At 46.8% G+C, this 21,936-nt stretch overlaps 2 protein-coding genes across 2 annotated transcripts in view; both read left to right on the forward strand.

Moving 5' to 3' along the window:
* The first annotated feature begins 376 nt into the window (after nucleotides 1-376).
* On the forward strand, nucleotides 377-5,284 carry Suox (sulfite oxidase). The gene is made up of 4 exons (XM_090327150.1): nucleotides 377-505; nucleotides 2,383-2,442; nucleotides 2,635-2,809; nucleotides 3,526-5,284. The coding sequence occupies exons 2-4, from the start codon at nucleotides 2,393-2,395 to the stop codon at nucleotides 4,933-4,935; spliced, it is 1,635 nt and encodes a 544-aa protein (XP_090183276.1). The 5' UTR covers nucleotides 377-505; nucleotides 2,383-2,392; the 3' UTR covers nucleotides 4,936-5,284.
* Nucleotides 5,285-6,073: 789 nt separating this feature from the next.
* The window catches only part of Ikzf4 (IKAROS family zinc finger 4), a 36,629-nt gene continuing 20,766 nt past the window's right edge, over nucleotides 6,074-21,936 (forward strand). The window contains exons 1-2 of the mRNA XM_090327162.1: nucleotides 6,074-6,388; nucleotides 17,969-18,021. Of these exons, the coding sequence (XP_090183288.1) occupies nucleotides 17,986-18,021 (36 nt within the window). The 5' untranslated portion in view covers nucleotides 6,074-6,388; nucleotides 17,969-17,985. The remainder of the gene's footprint in view (nucleotides 6,389-17,968; nucleotides 18,022-21,936) is intronic.

Raw genomic sequence — 21,936 nt, forward strand, 5'->3', positions numbered from 1 at the left:
GATCTTGCTTTCCCTAAAACACAAAACAGGGCCTTCGTAGCTCAACCCCCGGGGCCGAGGTGGAGCTCGCGCGGGGGGAGCGGGACGCGCTCCCGGCAGCTCCGGTCCCGCCCAGACCCCCAGCTGCGCAGGGCGGGGCGTCCCGGTCCCCCACCCCAGCTCGGGAGCCCTCGTCACCACCCGCGCCCGCCGTCTGACGTGGGTGCGGGTCTTCCGATCCATCGAAGCCAACAGCTGTCTAGCGGGCGAGGAGCTCCGGCTTCGGACTCCGGGAGCCCCGCTCTGCGCGCGCGCCTCCGCCCTCCAGCTGGCGCGGGCGAGCCTGGCGGCCGCGGCCCAATAACCACGGCGGGGGCTGCTGGGCCGGGGGGCGGGGGGCGGGGGGCCGCCCTCATTAGCAGGCTCGCTGCGTCACTCACGACCCGCCCCGACCCGACCCGCCCCTCCCGGAGCTCCGCGGGTGTGCGGGGCCGGCTACGCCGCGGAGCTGCTGGCGCCGACCGGGGTAAGGGGGGGCTGCGGCCGGGCGAGCGCGGCGGAGGGAGGGCCGGGGCGGGCGGCCTTGGAATTCACTAAATAACTAAATCAGTAAACGGGACCGGTGTCTCCACTGCCGGGACCCCCGGTGCTGCTGGAACTGCAGGGTGGGTAACTGCTGCCAGACCTCCTGTGGCAGCGGCGGGGTGGCTGCTCGGGGCCCGCCGCCCCGCCCGAGGACTGCGTGCTGTCCCGTGTGAAGCTCCCCTGGGGGCGAGGGCCTGCTACACACGCCACCGAGTGGCAGCCGGGGGCCGTACCCCCCCCCCCCAAACCTAGGGCTCCAGGCTGGTGCAATTGAGGGTAGGTGGCCGGGAGTCTGAGGGTCCTGACCGGTGTGGGGGGGGTGGAGTAAAGCATGCACTTGCTTCTGTTCCCATGTTTCTGCCTCCCCAGTGGTGAGCCCCCCCACTCCTAGCATCTCATCAGCCATCGGGTACACTTATCCTCTCACCTCCATGTTGCTCTGTCAGTGCTTTGCTCAGAGCCACTAAGCTGCCAGACTCGGAGCGGAAAAAATAACTTCCTTCTCTAGCCCATGCCCTGACACCCTGGCCGTTGACTCCCTCGATTTGCTGAGCTTACTAGAATGACCTAGACTCTGGGTGGAGATTCCAAGTTGGGGTTCAATTTTCCAAGCGAGGTCAATTTGTTTTTTGATGGGAAGGGTGGTGGCTGGGGAGGCCTTGAAAGACAATTATTTGTTGACTCTTCATACCACTTTTGCAAGGTAGATCTTACTTCAGAGATGAGAATGCAAATTCAGAGAGGCTTTGGTATCTTGTCCAGGAAACCAGTTAAAAGGTTTTATAAAACCAAGGCAGTTTGCCTCAAGAATCTGGGGTCCTTCACCCCATTGTACTGCTACTATGTTTTTCACCCTTTTCTCTTTTTTTCTGTTAACATCAATCTGACCTTTAGTTGGCTCTGTTGACAAAAATAATTACAAGCAAACTGAGTTTGGAGGGGTAGCTCAAGGTAGGATATTTGTCCAACATTTGTGAGAACTTTGGTTCCAGCACCCAACACACTACAAAATAAAAATTAAAAAATCATGGGCCAAGAGCATAGCCTAGTGATAGAGTGCTTGCCTAGCATGCATAAAGCCTTGGATACGATTCCTTAGTACCACATACACAGAAAAAGCTATAAGTGGACCTGTGGCTCAAGTGGCAGAATGCTAGCCTTGAGCAAAAAGTGTTCAAAGATAGTGCCAGGCCCTGAGTTCAACCCCCAGGACTGGCAAAACAAAAAGTAATAATAATGAATTTTTAATAATAAAGTAAGAATTAAATTGGTATATTAGGCAGTAGACGCTATCTCATGGCCTCAGGCATTGTTGTTTATAGCTGAAAATTAAAGAGTGGTGAGTGGGAGATAAGATGATTCTAGAAGTATCTGTTCCCCATTTCTCTGTCCCCCCCTTCACTTCTCTCAGCACAATCTTATCTTTGAAGAACTCTTATTTTTTCTATGAGCCATTGGATGCTACCACCCCTAACTCTCAAATCTCCCCATTTGTTCAGAGTTCCTTACTGATCTTTTTTTTTTTTTCTTACTCCCTTGGGCCTTCTAATGCCTCTTTTTTTTTTTTTTTTTTTTGCCAGTCCTGGGCTTGAGCTCAGGGCCTGAGCACTGTCCTTGGACTTTCTCAAGGCTAGAGCTCTACCACTTGAGCCTCAGCACCACTTCCGGCTTTTTTCTATGTATGTGGTACCAAGGAATCGAACCCGGGTCTTCATGCATGCTAGGCAAGCACTTTAACCACTAGGCCAAACTCCCGGCCCCTCTAATGCCTCTTCAAAAAGGTTTTCTTGTCTTTATATTGGGATCTTCCTCCTACAGGTCTACCATCATGATGCTGCTACACAGAGCGCTGGTCCTGGGTCTTAGACAGACCTCCAGGTAGGCAATCCCTTCCTAGTACTTAGTATCTCCCATACCTGTCAGATATACTAGCTGGAAAGGAAAATCCACATTCTACCTGTCCACCTCATCTCCGAAGAAACTGAATTCCAACTGAAGGAACCAAGATTAGGGAGAGATAGATCCCAGAACCTCACTGGCACTTTCACTACTAAGATATCTCTCTTCCAGACTGAAGTCAACTCCCTCAAGGCTGTGCATTCAGGCCTGTTCTGCAAATGATTCATTTCAGCCCCAGAGTCCCAGATTCACCTCTGGAGGTAACTCCAGTACTGGGGGATGGAGAGCCATGGGAGCCTTACTAGGCCTTGGTGCAGTATTGGCCTATCATGACCACCGATGTAAGGTAAGTGGGAAAAGGTTTTCATTATCCTAACAAAGGGGTTAGCCAGCTCTGGGTGGCTCATGCCTGTAATCCTAGCTACTCTGGAGGCTGAAGTGTGAGGATCACATCTCAAAGTCTGCCTAGGACGGAAAGTCTATGAGACTCATATTTCCAGCTAACTAGCAAAAAGTGGGAAATGGAGGTGTGGTTCAAGTGAAAGAGCACCAGAGCTATGTAAATAAATGAAAAAAACAACCTCTAAGCCTAGAGTATTGGCACACAGACACATACACACACACACACACAAGCATAGAGTGGTCCTTGTGAACTTCTAGTAAACTCCCCATTCCAGACATGAGCCATTTTCCTCCTGTTACACTGAGCCCATGCCAACACTGTCTTCATGCACAGCAGAGATGTTGTCTTCCACCTTCCTTACCCGATGGCTAAGGCCGTGAGTTGGCTTATAATGACCTAGAGTGATTTATTTAATTTTGCCAGTTCTGAGACTTGAATTCAGGGCCTGGGCACTATCCCTGAGCTGCTTTTGCTCAAGGCTAGCACTCTATCACTTCAACCACAAAACCACTTCTGGCTTTATCTGTTTATGTGGTACTGAGGAATCGAACCCAGGGCTTCATGCATACTAGGCAAGCACTCTACTTCCACATTCCTAGCCTGAGCTAGACTGATTTGATATTCTGTTCTCTTTTATTTTGCATCTCCCCTACCTGTAGGCTACTCAGGAATCACCACGAATTTACACCAAGGAAGAGGTATGTTCCCACAAAAGCCCTCAGACTGGGATCTGGGTGACTCTGGGCTCTGATGTCTTTGATGTCACAGAATTTGTAGACCTACACCCAGGTGGCCCATCCAAGCTGATGCTAGCGGCTGGAGGTCCCCTGGAGCCCTACTGGGCCCTCTATGCTGTACATAACCAGTCCCATGTGCGTGAGTTACTGGCTCAGTATAAAATTGGGGAGCTGAGCCCAGAAGACAGTGTGGCCCCCACTTTAGAAACCTCTGATCCTTATGCTGAAGATCCTGTACGTCACCCAGCCCTGAAGGTCAACAGCCAGCGCCCTTTTAATGCAGAACCTCCTCCTGAGCTGTTAACAGAAAACTACATTACTCCCAATTCTATCTTCTTCACTCGAAACCATCTGCCTGTACCTAATCTGGACCCAGAGACCTATCACTTGCACATAGTAGGAGCACCTGGAGGTCATTCCCTGTCCTTGTCTCTGGATGACTTACGTAAGTTTCCTAAACATGAGATCACAGTCACTGTCCAGTGTGCTGGCAACCGTCGCTCTGAGATGAGTCAGATCAAGGAGGTAAAAGGTCTAGAATGGAGGACGGGGGCCATCAGCACTGCACGCTGGGCTGGAGCACGGCTCTGTGATGTGTTAGCCCAGGCTGGTCACCAGCTCTGTGAAACTGAGGCCCATGTGTGCTTTGAAGGTCTGGATTCGGACCCCACTGGAACTGCCTACGGAGCATCCATCCCTCTGGTTCGGGCCTTGGATCCTGAGGCCGAGGTCCTGCTGGCATATGAAATGAATGGTCAGCCTCTGCCTCGTGATCATGGCTTCCCTGTGCGGGTGGTGGTTCCTGGTGTGGTCGGTGCCCGCCACGTCAAGTGGCTGGGCAGAGTTAGTGTGGAGACAGAGGAAAGTCACAGTCACTGGCAGCGGCGGGATTACAAAGGCTTTTCTCCATCTGTGTACTGGGACACTGTAGACTTTGACTCAGCCCCATCTATCCAGGAGTTACCTGTCCAGTCAGCCATCACAGAGCCTCAGGATGGACAGACTGTAGACTCAGGAGAAGTGACCATCAAGGGGTATGCATGGAGTGGTGGCGGCCGAGCTGTGATCCGGGTGGATGTCTCTCTAGATGGTGGGCTAACCTGGCAGGCAGCTGAACTGGATGGAGAGGAACAACGCCCCAGGAAGGCCTGGGCCTGGCGCTTGTGGCAGCTGCAAGTGCCTGTGCCAGCTGGGCAAAAGGAATTGAACATTGTTTGTAAGGCTGTGGATGACAGCTACAATGTACAACCAGATACTGTGGCCCCAATCTGGAACCTTCGAGGTGTACTCAGCAATGCTTGGCACCGTGTCCATGTCCGTGTCACCCCTTGAGAGCGTGGAATGGAGTCATCTATAGCCCAGAACCACTGCAGCCCCTTCCCCACCCATACTTTGGTCTTATTGTTGTCACTCAGAAACCTTTCCTTCCTCTCCACTTCTTGGATCACAATCCTGTACTATACCTTACTAAGCCCTACTGACCTACTCAGACACCAGCTTCCTTTGACACAACCCTGTGCCAACAGATTGGATCAAAATGCCTAGAAATTTTCTTTTAAAAAGTAATTCTGGGACTGGAGATACATCTCAAGTGAGTGATGAAGATGAAGATGTGCCTCAACTGTGAGTGAAAAAGCCAAAAGAAAAGCACAAGATCCTGAGTTCAAGCCCTGGTTTCAGTGCCTGCGCGCATGTGCGCGCACACACACACACACACACGCACACGCACACACACACACACAAATTCTGGATACAAGAATTATGTTCTCATCCTAGCCCTCTCCATTTCAAATGTTTATTGCCAACCAGGCCTTACTTTGCCACACACAGCAATGTGTGTAGCTTATGAAAGAAACATATATACGATTTTTCACTGAAAATCATGAAAATTATCAGCCAGGGGGTTGCAAGAACCCACAGCAAGGAGTACAACTCTTCTTTGTATTGATACTTTTTCTAAATCAATAAAGTATGTTTGAGATTTTTATTCTGGGGCCTTTCTGGCAAGAGGGAGGTGACAATGGTGTTGGGACTTGGGAAACTAACCTTCAACTGCCTAGGGTGTGGGGAAGTCTGTGGGAAGTCAGAGAAACGTCTTCCTTCTCCGAAGTCAGCATCTGCATTAAAGCCTAAGTGACTGACTTCAGGACTTCATCTTGGTACCACCAAACCCGCTGACTTGACAGGAGAAGCAAAGAATGCGGAGAATAGAATCACAACTAATTGAGGAAGGACAGGGAAAGAGTTGTACTGGGAGAAGCCGCGCCAGGACATGTGCACCCGGTTTTAAGCGAGATGTGGGTAGATGAGAGGTAGACGAGCCGTCCTCAGCCGGCGACGGCGCCTTCTGGATTTGAACTTTTCGGCGCTCGGCTAGTCGGCCCTAGCTCCTCTCCCCCCCCCCCCTTTTTTTCCCCAGCAGTCTCCCGGGCTCGAGGATGCTCGGTATTCATCCCGGTCGCCTGTCGCCTGGTAGTGGGACCGGAAGTTACTCGGGAGGGGGGCGGCTGTAATGGGGGGGAACTCATGGGGGGGTCAATCCCTCCTCAGGTGAAGCCAGGGGTGATGGAAATGAAGCCGCCGCCACTGAACACCCGGGTCCCGGCTTCGGCCTGGCTACCACCGCCTCAGTGACCCTACTACCCCTCCCCCGCGCTGGGCCGCCCGGGCCAGAGTGGGGGACCCCCATTTCCTCCCTTTCCCTCCACTGTCCCCCCCCCCCGCCCCCGCCGCAGCCCCCTCGATCCTTTCCCTGCGCGCGCGCGCGCGCGCGGAGACGCCTCAGGTGAGTGAGGGGCGGGGCTCAGGAGGCGCGAGGGGCGGGGCCTTAGGGCGGGGCCTGCGGGGATGGGACGTGGAGCGTGGGGTGGGGAGGCGTGGGCTGCGGGAGGGAGTGGGCCGAGGCCTGGAGGGGCCCAAGTTTGCCTGGAGCACACTGCCCCGAGCCCCCACTGTTGGGGACGGAGACGGTGGCAGGGGTGATCTGAGGGTCATAAGGCGGGCGATGGATCCGAGAGGTGAGGACAGACCCTGGGGCAGGGCTACCATGGAACTGAAGGACCGAGCAGGGAGAGGAGAGAAAGCGAGGGACCCTAAGGTCTGGTCCAGAAAGGCTGGAGGAAAAGGTGTAGGCCTCACGGGAATGTCTGGGAGGCCATGGACAGAGTATGGAGAAACATGGAGCCAGGAAGAAACTTAGGACAGAGTGCTGAGGAGTAATGTGTGACTTGAGAAGCCAAACTGGGAAGGAAAAGATCTGAAATATGATGTGGAAGACACCTAAGAGGAGTGCAATAGAAGTGCCAGGGCCGACATCCAGGTGCGAGCCACAAACTTGGGGATGGCAGCTCAAGCAGCATTCGCTCACACCTGTAATTCTAGCTACTCAGGAGGCTGTGATCTGAGGATCTGAGGTTCGAAGTCAGCCCCAGGCAGGAAAGTCTAAGAGTCTCTTCACCAGTTAGCTACCCAAAAAGTTGGTTGTGGCTCAAGTGGTTGAGCCCAAGCTTCAGAAGAAAAAAAAAAGAAAGTCTGTAAGTGGAGGTGTGGCTCAAGAGTTCAAGCCCCAGTACCCAGAGTCAGAAAAGAAGAAGAAAAACACCTTGTGGAATAATCTGCTTATTTCCTGAATATGAAAATAGCCAAATAGGAATTGGGAATGCAGCTTAGTGACAGAGTGCTCACCTAGCATGCATGAAGCCCTGGGTTCAATTCCTCAGTACCACATAAACAGAAAAAGCAGGAAGCGGCGCTATGGCTCAAGTGGTACAGTGCTAGCCTTGAACAAAAGAAGCTGAAGGACAGTGTCCGGGCACTGAGTTCAAGTCCCAGGACTGGCACCAAAAAAAAAAAAAAAAAAGGTCAAGTAGTCCTCCATGTAGTACTTCATACAGACCCATCCCCAGTTATTTTCTTACCCCTTATCTGCTAGAGTTGTAGGTACTCACATTTTTTCATTGACTTACTTTGTATTGTTTAGTTTAAATAATAACTAATCCCATCCTGGGGAGTAAGGAGAATATTTAAGGGAACATGGGCCTTTTCATATATGTTACAGAAATAAGGCATTCATCCGAGGTCAAAAGTCTACCTACTGCTTCCATTACCAACCACCATGTCAAGCTTTGCTCACTTTCTTTCACCTCACTCTCTTCTCAGCAAAACTATTTACTGTTTCTCACATGTAACTCCTGTTGAGTATATCTGTCCCGGCCTGAGCCTTCAAAGCATCCATGGCAAACATGGTATGTTCCTAACATACCACCTGTCAGCTCACCTGTCAGCTCTAGGCCTCTATCCAGATACCACTGAGGCCATCTCCCCTTAGTAATACTTGCTCATGTTGCCTACGACTTGTTTATATTCCTAGGAAACATGAAAGTCAGGTGTCCAATTACTGTAAATATGTCCACTCACATGGCAGAGACTCACACCAGCAGGCTGAGATCTGAGGTTCCCAGTTTAGCGTCATCTAGGACAAGCAAACAAATTCTTGTCTCCAACTATCCAGTGAAGAGCTAGAACTGGGAGTCAGGAGTGTGGCCTAGTGGTAGAGTGCTTGCCTAGCATGCCCTGGGTTCAATTCCTCAGTACCACATACACAGAAAAAGCCAGAAGTGGTGTGGCTCAGGTGGTAGAATGCTAGCCTTGAGAAAGCTCAAGGACAGTGTCCAGGCCCTGAGTTCAAACCCCAGGACTGGCTAAATAAATAAATAAATAAAAGCTGGAACTGTAGGTAGGGCTCAAGTGCTAGAACAAAAGAGCCAAGTGAGAGCTCAAGACTCCTAGAGTGCGTGTGTGGTGTGTGGTGTGTGTGTGTGCAAAAAATATATTAGATCTGAGGACTGTCAAGGCCAGAGAGAAAAAACCAAGTAAGGCAGAAATTGAAAGCATTGATAGGGCTGGAGTGTGAGGCTAAGGTAGCAGAGTGCTTGCTAAATCCTGAGATCAATCCCCAGTGCTGAAAAAGGAAGGAAAGTGCCTTGTTATGTCATCATGTATAAAATGCTCAGCTGGTAAGTTCTGACCACCTTTCTCCTGGGCCAGTAGGTCAGTGACTTTTCCTTGGTGATTGACAGGAGCCTTTGGCCTTCCCTTCCAACAGTCTAAAGCCAGAGAATTAGACAGCCCCTTGGGACTTGAGACCAGTCAGATAAATGGCTTCTGAGGTAAAAATACTATCAGGAAAAACAAAACACCTTACCACTGGGAAGCAGGAGAGGTTTCACTAGAGTTTCTGGGGTGATGAAAGCTGCTCTCATTTTGGCAGCTTTGGGTATCTACCCTGCCCCAGTCTATGGGTGTTGATGTTTCAGGCACAAGATATGTCTTTGTTGCTTGCTAAGAGCAGTTAGTTCACTTGCCGCTTCTGGAACATCCCCTTCCTCTCAGTAGGTTTAAGGTAAAGCATGTTTCCGATGTAGTTCAGAAAGAAGTCCTGACTTTTTTCCAAAGAAAATGCAACTGAAAGATCCTTCTTTATTTGTTCTTAGTTTGGAATCTGCTTGTACTCCTAGCATGGGAGAGACTTATCCCATCTTTACCCTGCTCCTTTCTCCCAGGAAGATCCGCAAAGGAATTCTTTTCTCTCAAAATGGCATGTTTGTTCCTTATCCTTTCCTCCCTCTTCCTAACTCTGGTTCTTTCTCTCCCTCCACACACAACAGAACACAAACACCCCCCCCCCCTCAGGAAATTAAAGAAAGATAAGTTATCACTGATCAAGTGATTTCTAACCTTGCTTTATTTACTCTGGAGAAACAATGAAAATGAGTATGAACAACCGAAAGCCACACCTTTTCTTAATTGATCTAAATGTGCTGAGAAGGCTCTTAATTCCAGGCTGTTTACCTCCCCTTAGAAGAGTTATAAACTCTGTTCAGGAAACAGTCAAGGTCAAGTTTTATCAGACAGAAACATCTAAGAACATATAGTACTGATATGAATCTAGTCTTAGATATAGACAAAAAAAAATGTTTACCTCATAACCCAAGAAAGATAGCAAATGAATTGGCCCAAATGTTCAGCTGGGGACATGATTAAACTTTGTGTCCCATTAAACTCTTCACTGGAAACCTGGGCTCTACTTGTGTTATTTCTATTGCCAACAAGATAAGTGACTCTGGGGGGCCGGGAGTTTGGTCTAGTGGTAGAGTGCTTGCCTAGCATGCACAAAGAGCAGGGTTCAATTCCTCCGTACCACAAATATAGAAAAAAAGCCAGAGGTGGGTGCTATGGCTCAAGTGGTAGAGCGCCAGTCTTGAGAAAGCCCAAGGACAGTGCTTAGACCCTGAGCCCAAGCTCAGGACTGGCAAAAAAAAAAAAAAAAAAAATGACTCTGGGCTTAGTTTCTAGAGTTTGGGGCCAGGGGTGTGGCTTGTAGAGTACCTGAACTTCCTGGAGCTGTCTCAGACCAGTAATCCAGTTACTCAGGAGTTGAGGAATTGGTGATCATACTTCAAGGCCAGCCCAGGCCTGAGAGTTTGGCTAGAATCCATCACCAAAATAACCAGCCAAAAAGCAGGTATGGCTCAAGTGTTAGAGAATCACCCTAGCAAAAGTGAGGCCTTGAATTCAGACATCAGTACCCCAAAATAAAAACCAAAACCATCCTGGGGTTTAACTGAACTCTGTTTGAACTCTATACTAGCTCCAAGCTTCCTGGTCCTGGAACACTTCTCTCCTGGGCCTTCCAGAGGAAGGAGAGAGGCTTGTCATGGCTTGGCAAGAGTCAGTCTGTTACCAGAAGTGCCTGAAAATATCTTTCAGGCCCAAATAATAATGAGTTCTTTTGCTCTGTATGTATTAGGGACCACCAAGTTCTACTCAGAAGACTGTTCCTTCCACTCCCATGCTTTTGGTACCCTACCCTGGTCCTTCAGCACTTAAGAGAGATAGCCTCCCCGCCCTCTCCCCACCCCCCGCCCCGCCCTGCTGTGGGTATGTTTGATTTCAAAACTGATTATTAGAAAGCTCAAATTAAGCTCCTCAACAGTGCTTCTGTCCAAACATACAACGGAACAGCGGTGCCCTCATGGAGCCTTTCCATAAATGTAGGGCTCACAGACCCATGGGTATACCCCCAAAATACAGACCAAATCATCTCATGTGCATCACACATGATGTGTGATGATCCCATATTGAACACATATGTGTGTTTCTTTAGTTCCTGAAATGAGACATGAGGTGGGCATCTAGGATTATATCTCCTCCCAAACCTCGGACCTTCTCTCTGACCCACAGTCTGCATAGGGAAGACAGGAAGTACAGAGAACAAGAGAAAAGAAGAATCCATCTGAAGTCTAAAAGGTGATATCCACCTGCCTCTGCCCAGATATTGTGTTTCCAGCTCTTGCCCTTCTTCTTATTTTAGACACTGGCCATTTCTCGGATGACCTGAGAATTCATTGGTCCCCAAGCACTTGACTAAGGAAGCTGAGATGATTCACATGTATTGTACATAAGCAGGAGGTCACCAGCCTGGTTTAGGAAAAAAAAGAGGGACTGGGAGTTTGGCCTAGTGGTAGATTGCTTGCCTAGCATGCACCAAGACTTGGGTTCGATTCCTCGACATCACATACATTTAAAAAAAAAGCTGAAAGTGATGCTGTGGCTCAAGTGGTAGAGCCTTGAAAAAGCCCAAGGACAGTGCTCAGGCCTTGGGTTCAAGCCTCAGGACTGGCAAAAACAAAAGAGAGAGAGGGGGTGGGGACTTTTCTAGCTACTCAGGAGGCTGAGATCTGAGAATTGTGGTTTGAAGTCAGCTTGGGTAAGAAAGTCTGTGAGACTCTTCTCTCTAGTTAACTACCAAATAGCCAGAATTGGAGCTGTGGCTCAAGTGATAAAGTGCTAGACTTGAGCACAGAAAATGCAGAGACAGTGTTGAGCTCAAGCCCCAGGATTGACACCCCTCCCTAAAAAAAAGAAAAGAAAAGAAAAAAAGACACATGAACTGAGGAAAAAATGGTAGATTTCCTTCTCAGAGCTACAGATTTACAGATTGCTTGATGGCTAGATTTGTTTTCTGGAAAGGGATCTGCTGTCAATTTGTAGACAATGCTTATTTAATTCTACCCTAACCCTCTGCCTCTTTCTCCCTCTCTAGGTCTGTAAAGCCCTGACAGAGAGCAGAGCAAGCTATGTCTTTTGTTTTCTTGTCCATAGTAGAGCTTGAACTCAGGGCCTAGGTACTGTCCCTGAGCTTTATCACTCAAGGCTGGCATTCAACCACTTTAAGCCACAGCGGTACTTCTGGTTTTCTTGTGATTACTTGGAAATAAGAGTGTCAGGACTTTCCAGCCCTGCCTGGCGTTAAACCATGATCCTTAGATCTCCGCCTCCTGAATAGCTAGGATTCTAGGCGTGAGGCACCAGCACTGGCTAAGCTGTGTACTTCTATCATGTTTTTCTCAGATTTTATTCAGCTCGTGAAGGCACCTTGTGGTACCTGAACTGTTCACATCCAAGACACATGGGAAATGTTGTCTGGACTCCACCTCTAGTCCAAAGGGGACCTAAGGAACATTTTTCTACTTTGGCCAGGCACTGGTGGCTCACTCCTATAATCCTAGCTGTTCAGGAGGCTGAGATCTGATCTGGGATTATGATTTGAAGCCAGCTGTCTAAAAAAAAATTCTACTTCTTCTTGCACTTTGGGAGTGATAACTAAAGTATGACCTAGAGCCTTGTCATGCATCCCTACCACCCCTCCCTCCCTCCCTCCCTCTCCTCCTCCTCCTCCTCCTCTCCTCCTCCTCCTCTTCTTCTTCCTCTTCTTCTTCTTCTCCTTCCTCCTCCTCTTCTTCTCCTTCTCCTTCTCCTTCTCCTTCTCCTTCTTCTTCTTCTTCTTCTTTTCTTGCCAGTTCTGGGGCTTGAGCTCAGGGCCTGTGTACTGTCCTTGGGCTTTCTCAAGGTTAGAGCTCTACCACTTGAGCCTCAGTTCCACTTCCCAGCTTTTTCTATGTATATGGTACCAAGCAATTGAACCCCAGTCTCTGTGCATGCTAACTAAGCACTCTACCTCCAGGCAAAACTCCTGGCCCCACAACCTTTCAACATCTTCCTTGTCACCTCTCTACATATTAAGGCTGCAGTGAGTAAGTGTGCGGTTTTTGTTGTTGGTAGTGGTAGTTTATTTTTTATTTTTATTTTTTGCCAGTCCTCAGGGCCTGGACACTGGGGGTTAAGACTGTAGGAATGTTTTAGAGACATGGGGGTGATAGCTGACTCCTGACTTGCCTTTGATGCCAGACCCTGGGTCCAGTCCTCAGTGTAATTGTCATAAGAGTCTGGTGGGAATTTTTCTCTCTAGAACGGATACCATTTTCACCTATTCCTACTCAATTGCGATATTGATGAGAAAAGGCCAAGGCCAAGGAAAACTGTTGCTGTGATGACAAGTCCCTTCCCAAGAATTGGGAGGATTGTGAGCGTGGAAAAGCATCTGCTTAACATAGTAAGACCCTATTAAGGCACACACACACACACACACACACACACACACACAGGAAAAAAAAAGTATATCCAGAGATTACCAGGATCAACCTTTGGGCCCTTCTCACAGATACTTCCCTTTTGAGTTAGGAGATTATCAGTTTCCACTTGTTCTGTAAACACACTAAGCCGAATTTACACCACGCATATGCTTACATCCATCACCGATTGATGGATATATTGCTTTAAAGCCACCTTCCACACAAGATCTTTGAGCCAAATATGCTTCATATTCCTAACTTCGATTTCCTTATACCTCCTCCTTCTTTGTTGTGTCTACTTGGCACTGTCTAGTTTGACCCAGTTCCCTAAAGAGACACTAAGCGGCCTGCCTGGCCTGATAGGGAGGAGTGCTTTGCAGGGAAGGGAGTGGGAGGTTGGAGTCACGTGGTACCGGGAGATCTGAGTAAAGAGTGAGGTACATCTGCTGCTTTGCACGTACTTTTTAGAAAGCTGAGACTGAGGACAGCAAAGCAGACTCAAACACTTTCACTTCCAGGATTATCAACTTGGCATTTAGATCAGTTGGAGGCAGCTAAGTAGTGATTTTGCCCAAGATGTATTGCAGAGCACCTGTTAACAGACATTAAGAAGCCAGAGAGCTTGGTTTTCTACCAAGAAGAAAGTCCAACTCAGAAACACTCTGTCAGACCCTCCTGGAAATTGTCTTGAGCCTATTTCAGCAGGAATTCAAGAATGAAATTCACTTCCTGAGCCAGTGCTAGCTCAATGCTGTGCTTTTAATGCTCTATCCCTCTAGTGCTTGTATAGCCTCTGGTTTACGTGCACGTGCGCGCACACGTGCGCGCACACACACACACACACACACACTCACACACATTTTTCTTTTAGAACCAGCTCAACTTGTTCTTCCTTTTTTTTTAAGTAACAGACCCTACTCCCACAGAGATCACACCAAAGGGAAAGTTGCCTTACATGATATTAGAAACAGCAGAAAGCAAGATCATTCAAGAAGCCTTGAGCAGCCTAACTTCTGAAAGGAAGCAACATAACGTAACATATTGAAAAGACTACATCGTAGGCTAGGAATGTGGCTTAGCCGTAGAGTGCTTGCCTAGCACTCATGAAGCCTGAGTGATTCCTTAGCACCACATAAACAGAAAAAGCTACAAGTGGTGAGCTGTGGCTCAAGTGGTAGAGTGCTAGCCTTGAGCACAAGAAGCTCAGGGATAGTGCCCAGACTCTGACAAACGGGGTGGGGGGGGGAGGGAGGAATCAAAAGGCCAGATCTGCCAGGTGCTGGTGACTCACACCTGTAATCCTAGCTACTCAGGAAGCTGCGATCTGAGGATCACTGTTCAAAGCCAGTCCATGCAGGAAAGCTCATAGGATTCTTCTCACCAATTTACCACCAGAAAACCAGAAGTGTTACTGTGGTTCAAAGTGGTAGAGTCCTATCCTTAAGCAAAAGAGATCAGGCACAGCATCCAGGCCCACAGTTCAAGCCCCAGGACTGGCAATACAAAAACAAAACAAAACAAAAAATCCACATCTTAGGGAGACAGAACACTTGTCATACTCAGAACACTGGGACAAGCAACTTGACTGCTTTGAGCCTCAGTTTTTCTAAGAAAACAGAGGAAATCTTATTCTTCAGAGGAAATCTACCTCTTGTGCATGGAGAAAGGATATCTGATACTTTGAATGTTGTGGTTATTTAAAAAGGCATTTATGGAGCTAATGATTTGGAAATGACAGACCCTGGGTACCAGACTGCCCTCCCTTACCTTTGGATCTCTGCCCACCTCAAGACTGTGGCTAGTTCTAAAGAGTATGACTTATCTGACCATGTAGACTTGGGCTTTTCTAATCATTGCCCCTAAGGGGACCTTCATGCAATCACTTATTATTGTGGTGTCATTGTGGTCTGGTCCCAAAGCTTAGTCCAATGTCAAGAAAGGAAAATTGAAGTCTAGGGGTGTGGTTTAAGTGGTACAACACCTGCCTAGTAAGCATGAGGCCCTAGGGTCAAACTGTAGTAGGATGAGACCTAGAGTGTGGCCTAGTGGTAGAATGCTCGCCTAGCATGTACAAAACCCTGGGTTCAATTCCTCAGGACCACATACATAGAAAAAGCTGGAAGTGGTGCTGTGGTTCAAGTGGTAGAGTGCTAGCTTGAGAAAGCTCAAGGATAGTTCCCAGGCCAAGTTCAAGCCTCAGTGTTGGCAAAACAACAACAACAAAAAAAAAAAACCCAAAAACCCTGGTAGGAGGCAGAGAAAGAAAGAGGGTGGTGGTGGAAATAAAGTTAGAGAATTTTTCCTCCTCATTGAGGCTGTCTCAGGAAATAGTATTGAGGCTAGGAATCTTTCTCATGAAATGAGTAAAAAGTAAACCCATGATTAAGATTTTCTCATAAGCTTTGCTTAAAACAGGAATAGGAAGGGGAAGAAATACAGGCATTCCCTCTGTTCCCCACACATCCCATACCCTTCCCATCACTCAACCTATATTTGGAGCAAATCAAATTTTTACCTATCTACCTCTGTGAGATTCAAGAGACCAAAGGTCCCAGTGGCCATCGGGTCTGTTCCTTTGCCCACTCTTGTTCCCTAAAATCTGCCCCTGGAACCTTGATTTTTATTAGATAAGTGGTAAAAAACAAAAACAAACAAACAAACCAGTTTTGATGTATGCAAGTTTCTGCCAAATTTGTTCTGCACTCCTACATCAGATAATTATTTGCACCAAATTATCACTTTTAATTTTTCTCAGGATTTTTTTGTTGTTGTTATTTATTTATTTTTGGTAGTCCTGGGGTTTGAACTCAGGGCCTGGGTGCTGTCCCTGAGCTTCTCCATGCTCAAGGCTAGCACACTCCCACTTGAGCCACAGTGCCACTTCTGGCTTTTCTCTGTTTATGTGATACTGAGGAATCAAACCCAGGGCCTCATGCATGCTAAGCAAGCAGTCTACCACTAAGCCACATTCCCAGACAGTTCTCAGTTCTTGACTGTTTAACACTTTGCTGCCAATTACTGCTTGCTTTCCCTCAAAATAGAGTAACCTACCTTTAAAATTATACACACACATATTTTGCGTGTGTACGTGTGTGTGTGTGTGTGTGTGTGTGTGTGTGTGTGTGTGTGTGTGGCATATATAGGCTGTGGTGGCTCACATTTGTAATCCTAACTATTCAGGAGGCTGAGATCTAAGGATCTAGATTTGAACTGAGCCTGCTGGAAAGACTGTGCTATTTTTATCTCTAATTAATCACCATAAAAAAAGCTAGAAGTGGGGCCGGGAGTTTGGCCTAGTGGTTAAAGTGCTTGCCTAGCATGCATGAAGACCCGGGTTCAATTCCTCAGTACCACATACATAGAAAAAAGCCAGAAGTGGTGCTGCGGCTCAAGTGGTAGAGCTCTAGCCTTGAGAAAATCCAAGGACAGTGCTCAGGCCCTGAGCTCAAGCCCAGGACTGGCAAAAAAAAAAAAAAAAAAAAAAAAAAAAAAAAGCCAGAAGTGAAGCTGCATCTCAACTGGTAGAGTTATAGCCCTGAAAAAAAAAAAAAGCTGGGGCCGGGAGTTTGGCCTAGTGGTAGAGTGCTTGCCTAGCATGCACAAAGACCCGGGTTCAATTCCTTGGTACCACATACACAGAAAAAGTTGGAAGTGGTATTCAAATGGTAGAGCTTTAGCCTTGAGAAAGTCCAAGGACAGTGCTCAGGCTCTGAGCTCAAGCCAAGGACTGGCCAAAAAAATAAAAAGCTGAGTGACATTGCCCAGACTCTGAGTTCAAGCCCCTGGACAGGCACACACACACAGAGAAGAAATAGCTAAACAGATATAAGGAAAGCTACTTAAAAGGTCTAGAGCTGGGATGCTAGGATGCACTCAAGTGCTCAGTGGTACAGCACTTGTGTAGCATGTGTAGGGATGTGAGTTCAAGCCCTGGTACTAGCACATACATGTACACAGGCACACACACAACATCCCTTAAATGACTGTATCTGGCTTCTTCCTAACCTGTCTGACTGAAGGCTGGTGCCTTAATGGGCTGTTTCTTTGCCTGTAAGAGCTATAAGAAGTATAAGGGATAACTTGTCCAAAAGGAAATGTACAGTGGGAAGTGTGGCCTAGTGATAGAATGCTTGCCTAGCATACATGAAGCCCTGGGTTCAATACCTTGGTACCACATACACAGAAAAAGTTGGAAGTGGTATTCAAATGGTAGAGCTCTAGCCTTGAGAAAGCCCAAGGACAGTATCCAGGCCCTGAGTTCAAGCTCAGGACTGGCAAAAAAAAAAAAAATGAAGAAGAAGGGGGAGGAGGAGGAGAAGGAGGAAGAGGAAGAGAAAAGGAAGGAAGGAAGGAAAGAAAAAGAAATATATTTAACTTATTTATATAACTGTAACCCCTCTGCACATCACCTTTAGAATAGAAGTTAAAAGAAAAAGCTGAGGCATAGTCTGAGCATCAAGGGCAAGGGTACATTCAAAACATCCAAGACCCTCTGGATGAAAGTAGTGGTTTCACCTTGAGACCTAAAGATGTGAATTGAGCCAGGCACAATGGCTCACACCTTTTATCCTAGATACTCAGGTGGCTGAGATCTAAAGAATGTGGTTTGAAACCAGCTAGGACAGGATAGTCCACAAGACTATCAATTAACCACCAAAAAGCCAAAAGTGGAGCTGTGTCTCAGATGATAGAGTGCTAGCCCTGAAGGAAGTCTTGGGGTTTCTAGGTCCGGGTACATTGTCTTTCTCACAGCACAAGGAATAAGGATTTTGGTGGGTTTTGTTTTGTTTTGTTTCTGTTAAATGATTCTTTAGGTTTCTTTCTCACTCCAATATAGGAAAGAAAAACCTTATTTGTCTTCTAATAGCAGCTATTTTTATCTCTTTCAACAGAATCTTTTTTAACATGGATGTGGAAGACTGCAATGGCCGCTCCTATATGTCTGGTATGCCTTCTGTGTGTTCCATTTGGACAGGCCTGGGAGCAGACACTGTCCCATGGGGCAGAGCAGAAAGCCTTCATCTCAGACACAACATCTCCATGTGATTAAATGTCAGTCACACAGCTGACACTCTTGCTTGGTAGCACTTAGTAGAATCATGCAATTATTTTGTGATTTGTTTGTTTTTGGTGTTGTTCCAGGGGTTTGAACTCAGGGATTGGGCAACTGTCCTTGAGCTTTGTTTGCTCAAATCTAGCACTTGAGCCAAAGCTTCTTTTCCAAACTTATTGGTGGTTAATTGGAGCCAAGAGTCTGGGAGGCTGAGAATGTGGCCTTGTGGTAGAGTGCTTGCCTAGCATGCATGAAACCCTAGGTTCAATTCCTCGGTATTACATACACAGAAAAAACCAGAGGTGGTGCTGTGGCTCAAGTGGTATAGGGCTAGCCTTGGGCAAAAAATGTCCAACATGCTGGTCATGGGGGCTCTCGCCTGTAATCCTAGCTACTCAAGAGGCTGAGATCTAAGGATCAAGGTTCAAAGCCAGCCTGGGCACAAAAGGACCTGAGACTCATATCTCCAATTAACCTCTAGAAAATGGGAAGTGGGGCTTGGCTCAAGGGTAAAGTGGTAGCCTTTGGCTGAAGAGCTCAGGGACAGTGCCCAGGCTGAGTTCAAGCCCCATGACCCACCAAAAAAAAAAAAAAAAAAAGTCCAAGGACAGTGCTGGGGCCCTGAGTTCAAGCCCCAGGACTGACAAAAAAAAAAAAATCTGAGCTATGTTCCTCTCATGGCTGGTTTCATACTATGATCCTCAGATCTCAGTCTCCTGAGCAGCTAAGATTGCAGGTATGAACCTTCTGTGATTTTAATTTTCTCTAAATAATGATTCTTTTCCCCAGACTGCTTGGGGTATAAGGAAGAGGGAAAGGAATAGGAGGAAAGTACAAATGGACAATTTGAAGCAAATGGATTAAGGAAGATATAGCTCTTTTTCCTGTGCTCTGAGGACACCAGCAAAACATGGAATTCTGCCCCCTCCAAATAGAGAACAGAGTAGTATTTCAAACCTCTCATCCTGCATGGGCCAGGAGAGTATGTGAACAAATAAAGTAGGCTAGGGCCGAGTGCGGTGGCTCACGCCTGTAATCCTAGCTAGTCAAGAGGCTGAGATCTGAGGAAGGCAGTTCAAAGCCAGCTCAGGCACTAAAGAAGGTGAGGTTCTTATCTTCAATTAACCTCTAGAAAACAGGAAGTAAGGCTGTGGCTCCTGGGATAGCTGAAGAGCTCCGGGACAGTGCCCAGGCCCAGGAAAAAGGTGGTGGCCTTGAGCTGAAGAGCTCAGGGACAATGCGTAGGCCCAGAGTTCAAACCCCATGACCCACCAATAATAATATTAATAATAATAATAGGCTAGGGCAGAAGGCAGAAGAGAACAGGAGGTACTGTTATGAGCTAGAGAAATATGTCCCATTTCCAGATCTAGAAGTCACTTGCCTACCAGTCAGTGTCCCATAGGTATGTGAATCCTCCAACTTTTCATGAAAAATCAGAAATCTGAATTTTTATTTGAAATAACTCAATTTTAAAAGAAAGGCTCAATTAAATAAAAGAAAAAGTTCCATGAAGCAAGTGAAACATATATGGACCGAATTCAGACAACGGACTACCATTTTATATCCTTTGAAGATAAGGATAAAGAAGCAACCTAGTTCTCAATCTCCCTAATCTTTTTCTACTATATTAAGCATATTACAGCTTCCCACACCTGCTAAATATTCTTACAGGGACAGAACAACAGATCATTACTACAATATGAATGACTTTTAAAGATATACAAGTAGCTGGGTGCCGGTGGTCAGACCTGTAAAGGATTACAGCTACTCTGAGGCTGAGATCTGAGGATCTCAGTAAGAAGCCATTGGGAGAAGAAAAGTCCCTAGGAGACTTATCTCCAATGAACCACCAGAAAACCAAAAGTGGAGCTGTGGCTCAAAGTGGTGGAGTGCTAGCCTTGAGCAAAAAGAGCTCAGGGACAGTGCCCAGGCCCTGAGTCCAAGGCCCAGGGCTGGCAGAAGAAAAAGCAAGCAAGCAAGAAAGAAAGGAAGGAAGAAAGAAAGAGAGAGGGGTAGAGAGGGAGAGAGAGAAAGAGAAGGAAGGAAAAAGAAAAGAAAGTGAGAGAAAGAAAGAGATATCCATGTAATCAGGAAGTTTAATAAGGTAAAAAGAAATAACGTGGGGCCAAGAGTTTGGCCTAGTGGTAAGAGTGTTTGCCTAGCATGCATAAAGACCTGGGTTCGATTCTTTGGTACCACATACATGGAAAAAGCTGAAAGTGGTGCTGTGGCTCAAGTAGCAGAATGCTAGCCTTGAGAAAAGCCCAAGGACAGTGCTCAGGCCCTGAGTTCAAGCTCCACAATAGCAAAAAAAAAAAAAAAAAAAAAGGAAAAAAAAAAAAAGAAATAACGTACTTTATCCAGTTCCTTTTCTGAGAATATAGGAAAGGACAAAAAGCAGAATTGGCCTTTCAGATGTAAAGAATCACTTTTGACCAATAGAATGTCAAGGCAACAAATGACTATTAGAGGTTAGGGAAGACAGAATTTATTTTTCTGGTTGTTGTTTTTGGTTTTTTGTTTTGGGACTTGAACTCTGGGCTCTTCATCTCAAGGCTACCATTCTACCCTGGAGTCACAGCCCCACTTCCCCTTTTCTAGTGATAAACTGGAGATAAGAGGCTCCTTCTTTAGTTCCTGGCTTGGCTTTGAACCTTGATCTTCAGATCTCACCCTCCTGAGTAGTAAGGATTACAGGCATGAGCCTCCGTTCCCAGCCAGAATTATTTTTTGATATAAAAAATCCAAGTGAAAACTGAGTGTCAGTGGCTCACACCTTAAAATTAGCTACTCAGGTGGCTGAGACTTAGGGGATCACAGCTCAAAGCCAGTCTGGAGAGGAAAGTCCACTAGACTCCATCTCCAATTAATCAGCAAAAGCCAGGCTGAAAGCTTAGCTCAAGTGGTACAGCACCGGCCATGAGCAAAAATAAGCATGAACAAAAACTAAACCAAGTAGGTGTGATATCCTGGCGCTCACATCCAGGTACTGGTCAAAAACAGAAAAAGAAAAAGTAAAAATGATAAGAAACTAACCTGAATGAAGTGTTGTGCATGCGTACACATTTACAAACACATGCTATGTGCAGACTTTTCTGCATGGGCTGGCCTCAAACCTGTGGTCCTCAGATTTCAGCCTCCTGAGTAGCTAGGATTACAAGCATGAGCTGCCAGCACCCAGTCCTAAAGTATATAATTTTACTCTAAAGTGGGACTAATGAAGGAATAATTGGCATATACTAAAGGAGAACAGATGAGACACAGATGAGAATCTCTGGCAACACTTGAGTAAGATGCTGACTCGAACCCTTTTCTCATTTAAAGAGGGATGAAATGAATTGGGTTCAGACATTCAGTACCTATCATGTGCTGTACAGAATGACAGGACGGTCTGCTTTCATTGAAACCTTATTTGAATTAAGTCATGACACTTCTGCCAGTCCTCCTACCTCCGGCCTAGGTTAAGCTGATTCACTATTAAGCAACAAGAGCTAGGACCCTGCTTTAGAGATGGATATTATCCAGTAGGCAAAGTAAGGGAGGCAAATAAGAAAGTAAGGTGGATAGAGAACTATCCTACACACTCTTTTCAGTACTGTTTTTGGGTAATACTAGATACTAGCAGAAAACTTCTAAGGATATTAACTTCACTGTGCTGTGAAACCAAGTTTACCTGCTTATAGCAAGTTGCATTTACCAGATGAGAAGTATCCTCTGCACAGATTTTTTTCTTTCTTTTAAACTGAAAATAGAGGCCTTAAGCTGCTTATCTGTGTCTTTAGAATTCTAGATGTCAGGGGCCGG

The sequence above is a fragment of the Megascapheus bottae genome, chromosome 2, assembly GCF_031878675.1.
Source record: "Megascapheus bottae isolate mThoBot1 chromosome 2, mThoBot2.hap1, whole genome shotgun sequence".
NCBI classification, from domain to species: Eukaryota; Metazoa; Chordata; class Mammalia; order Rodentia; family Geomyidae; genus Megascapheus; species Megascapheus bottae.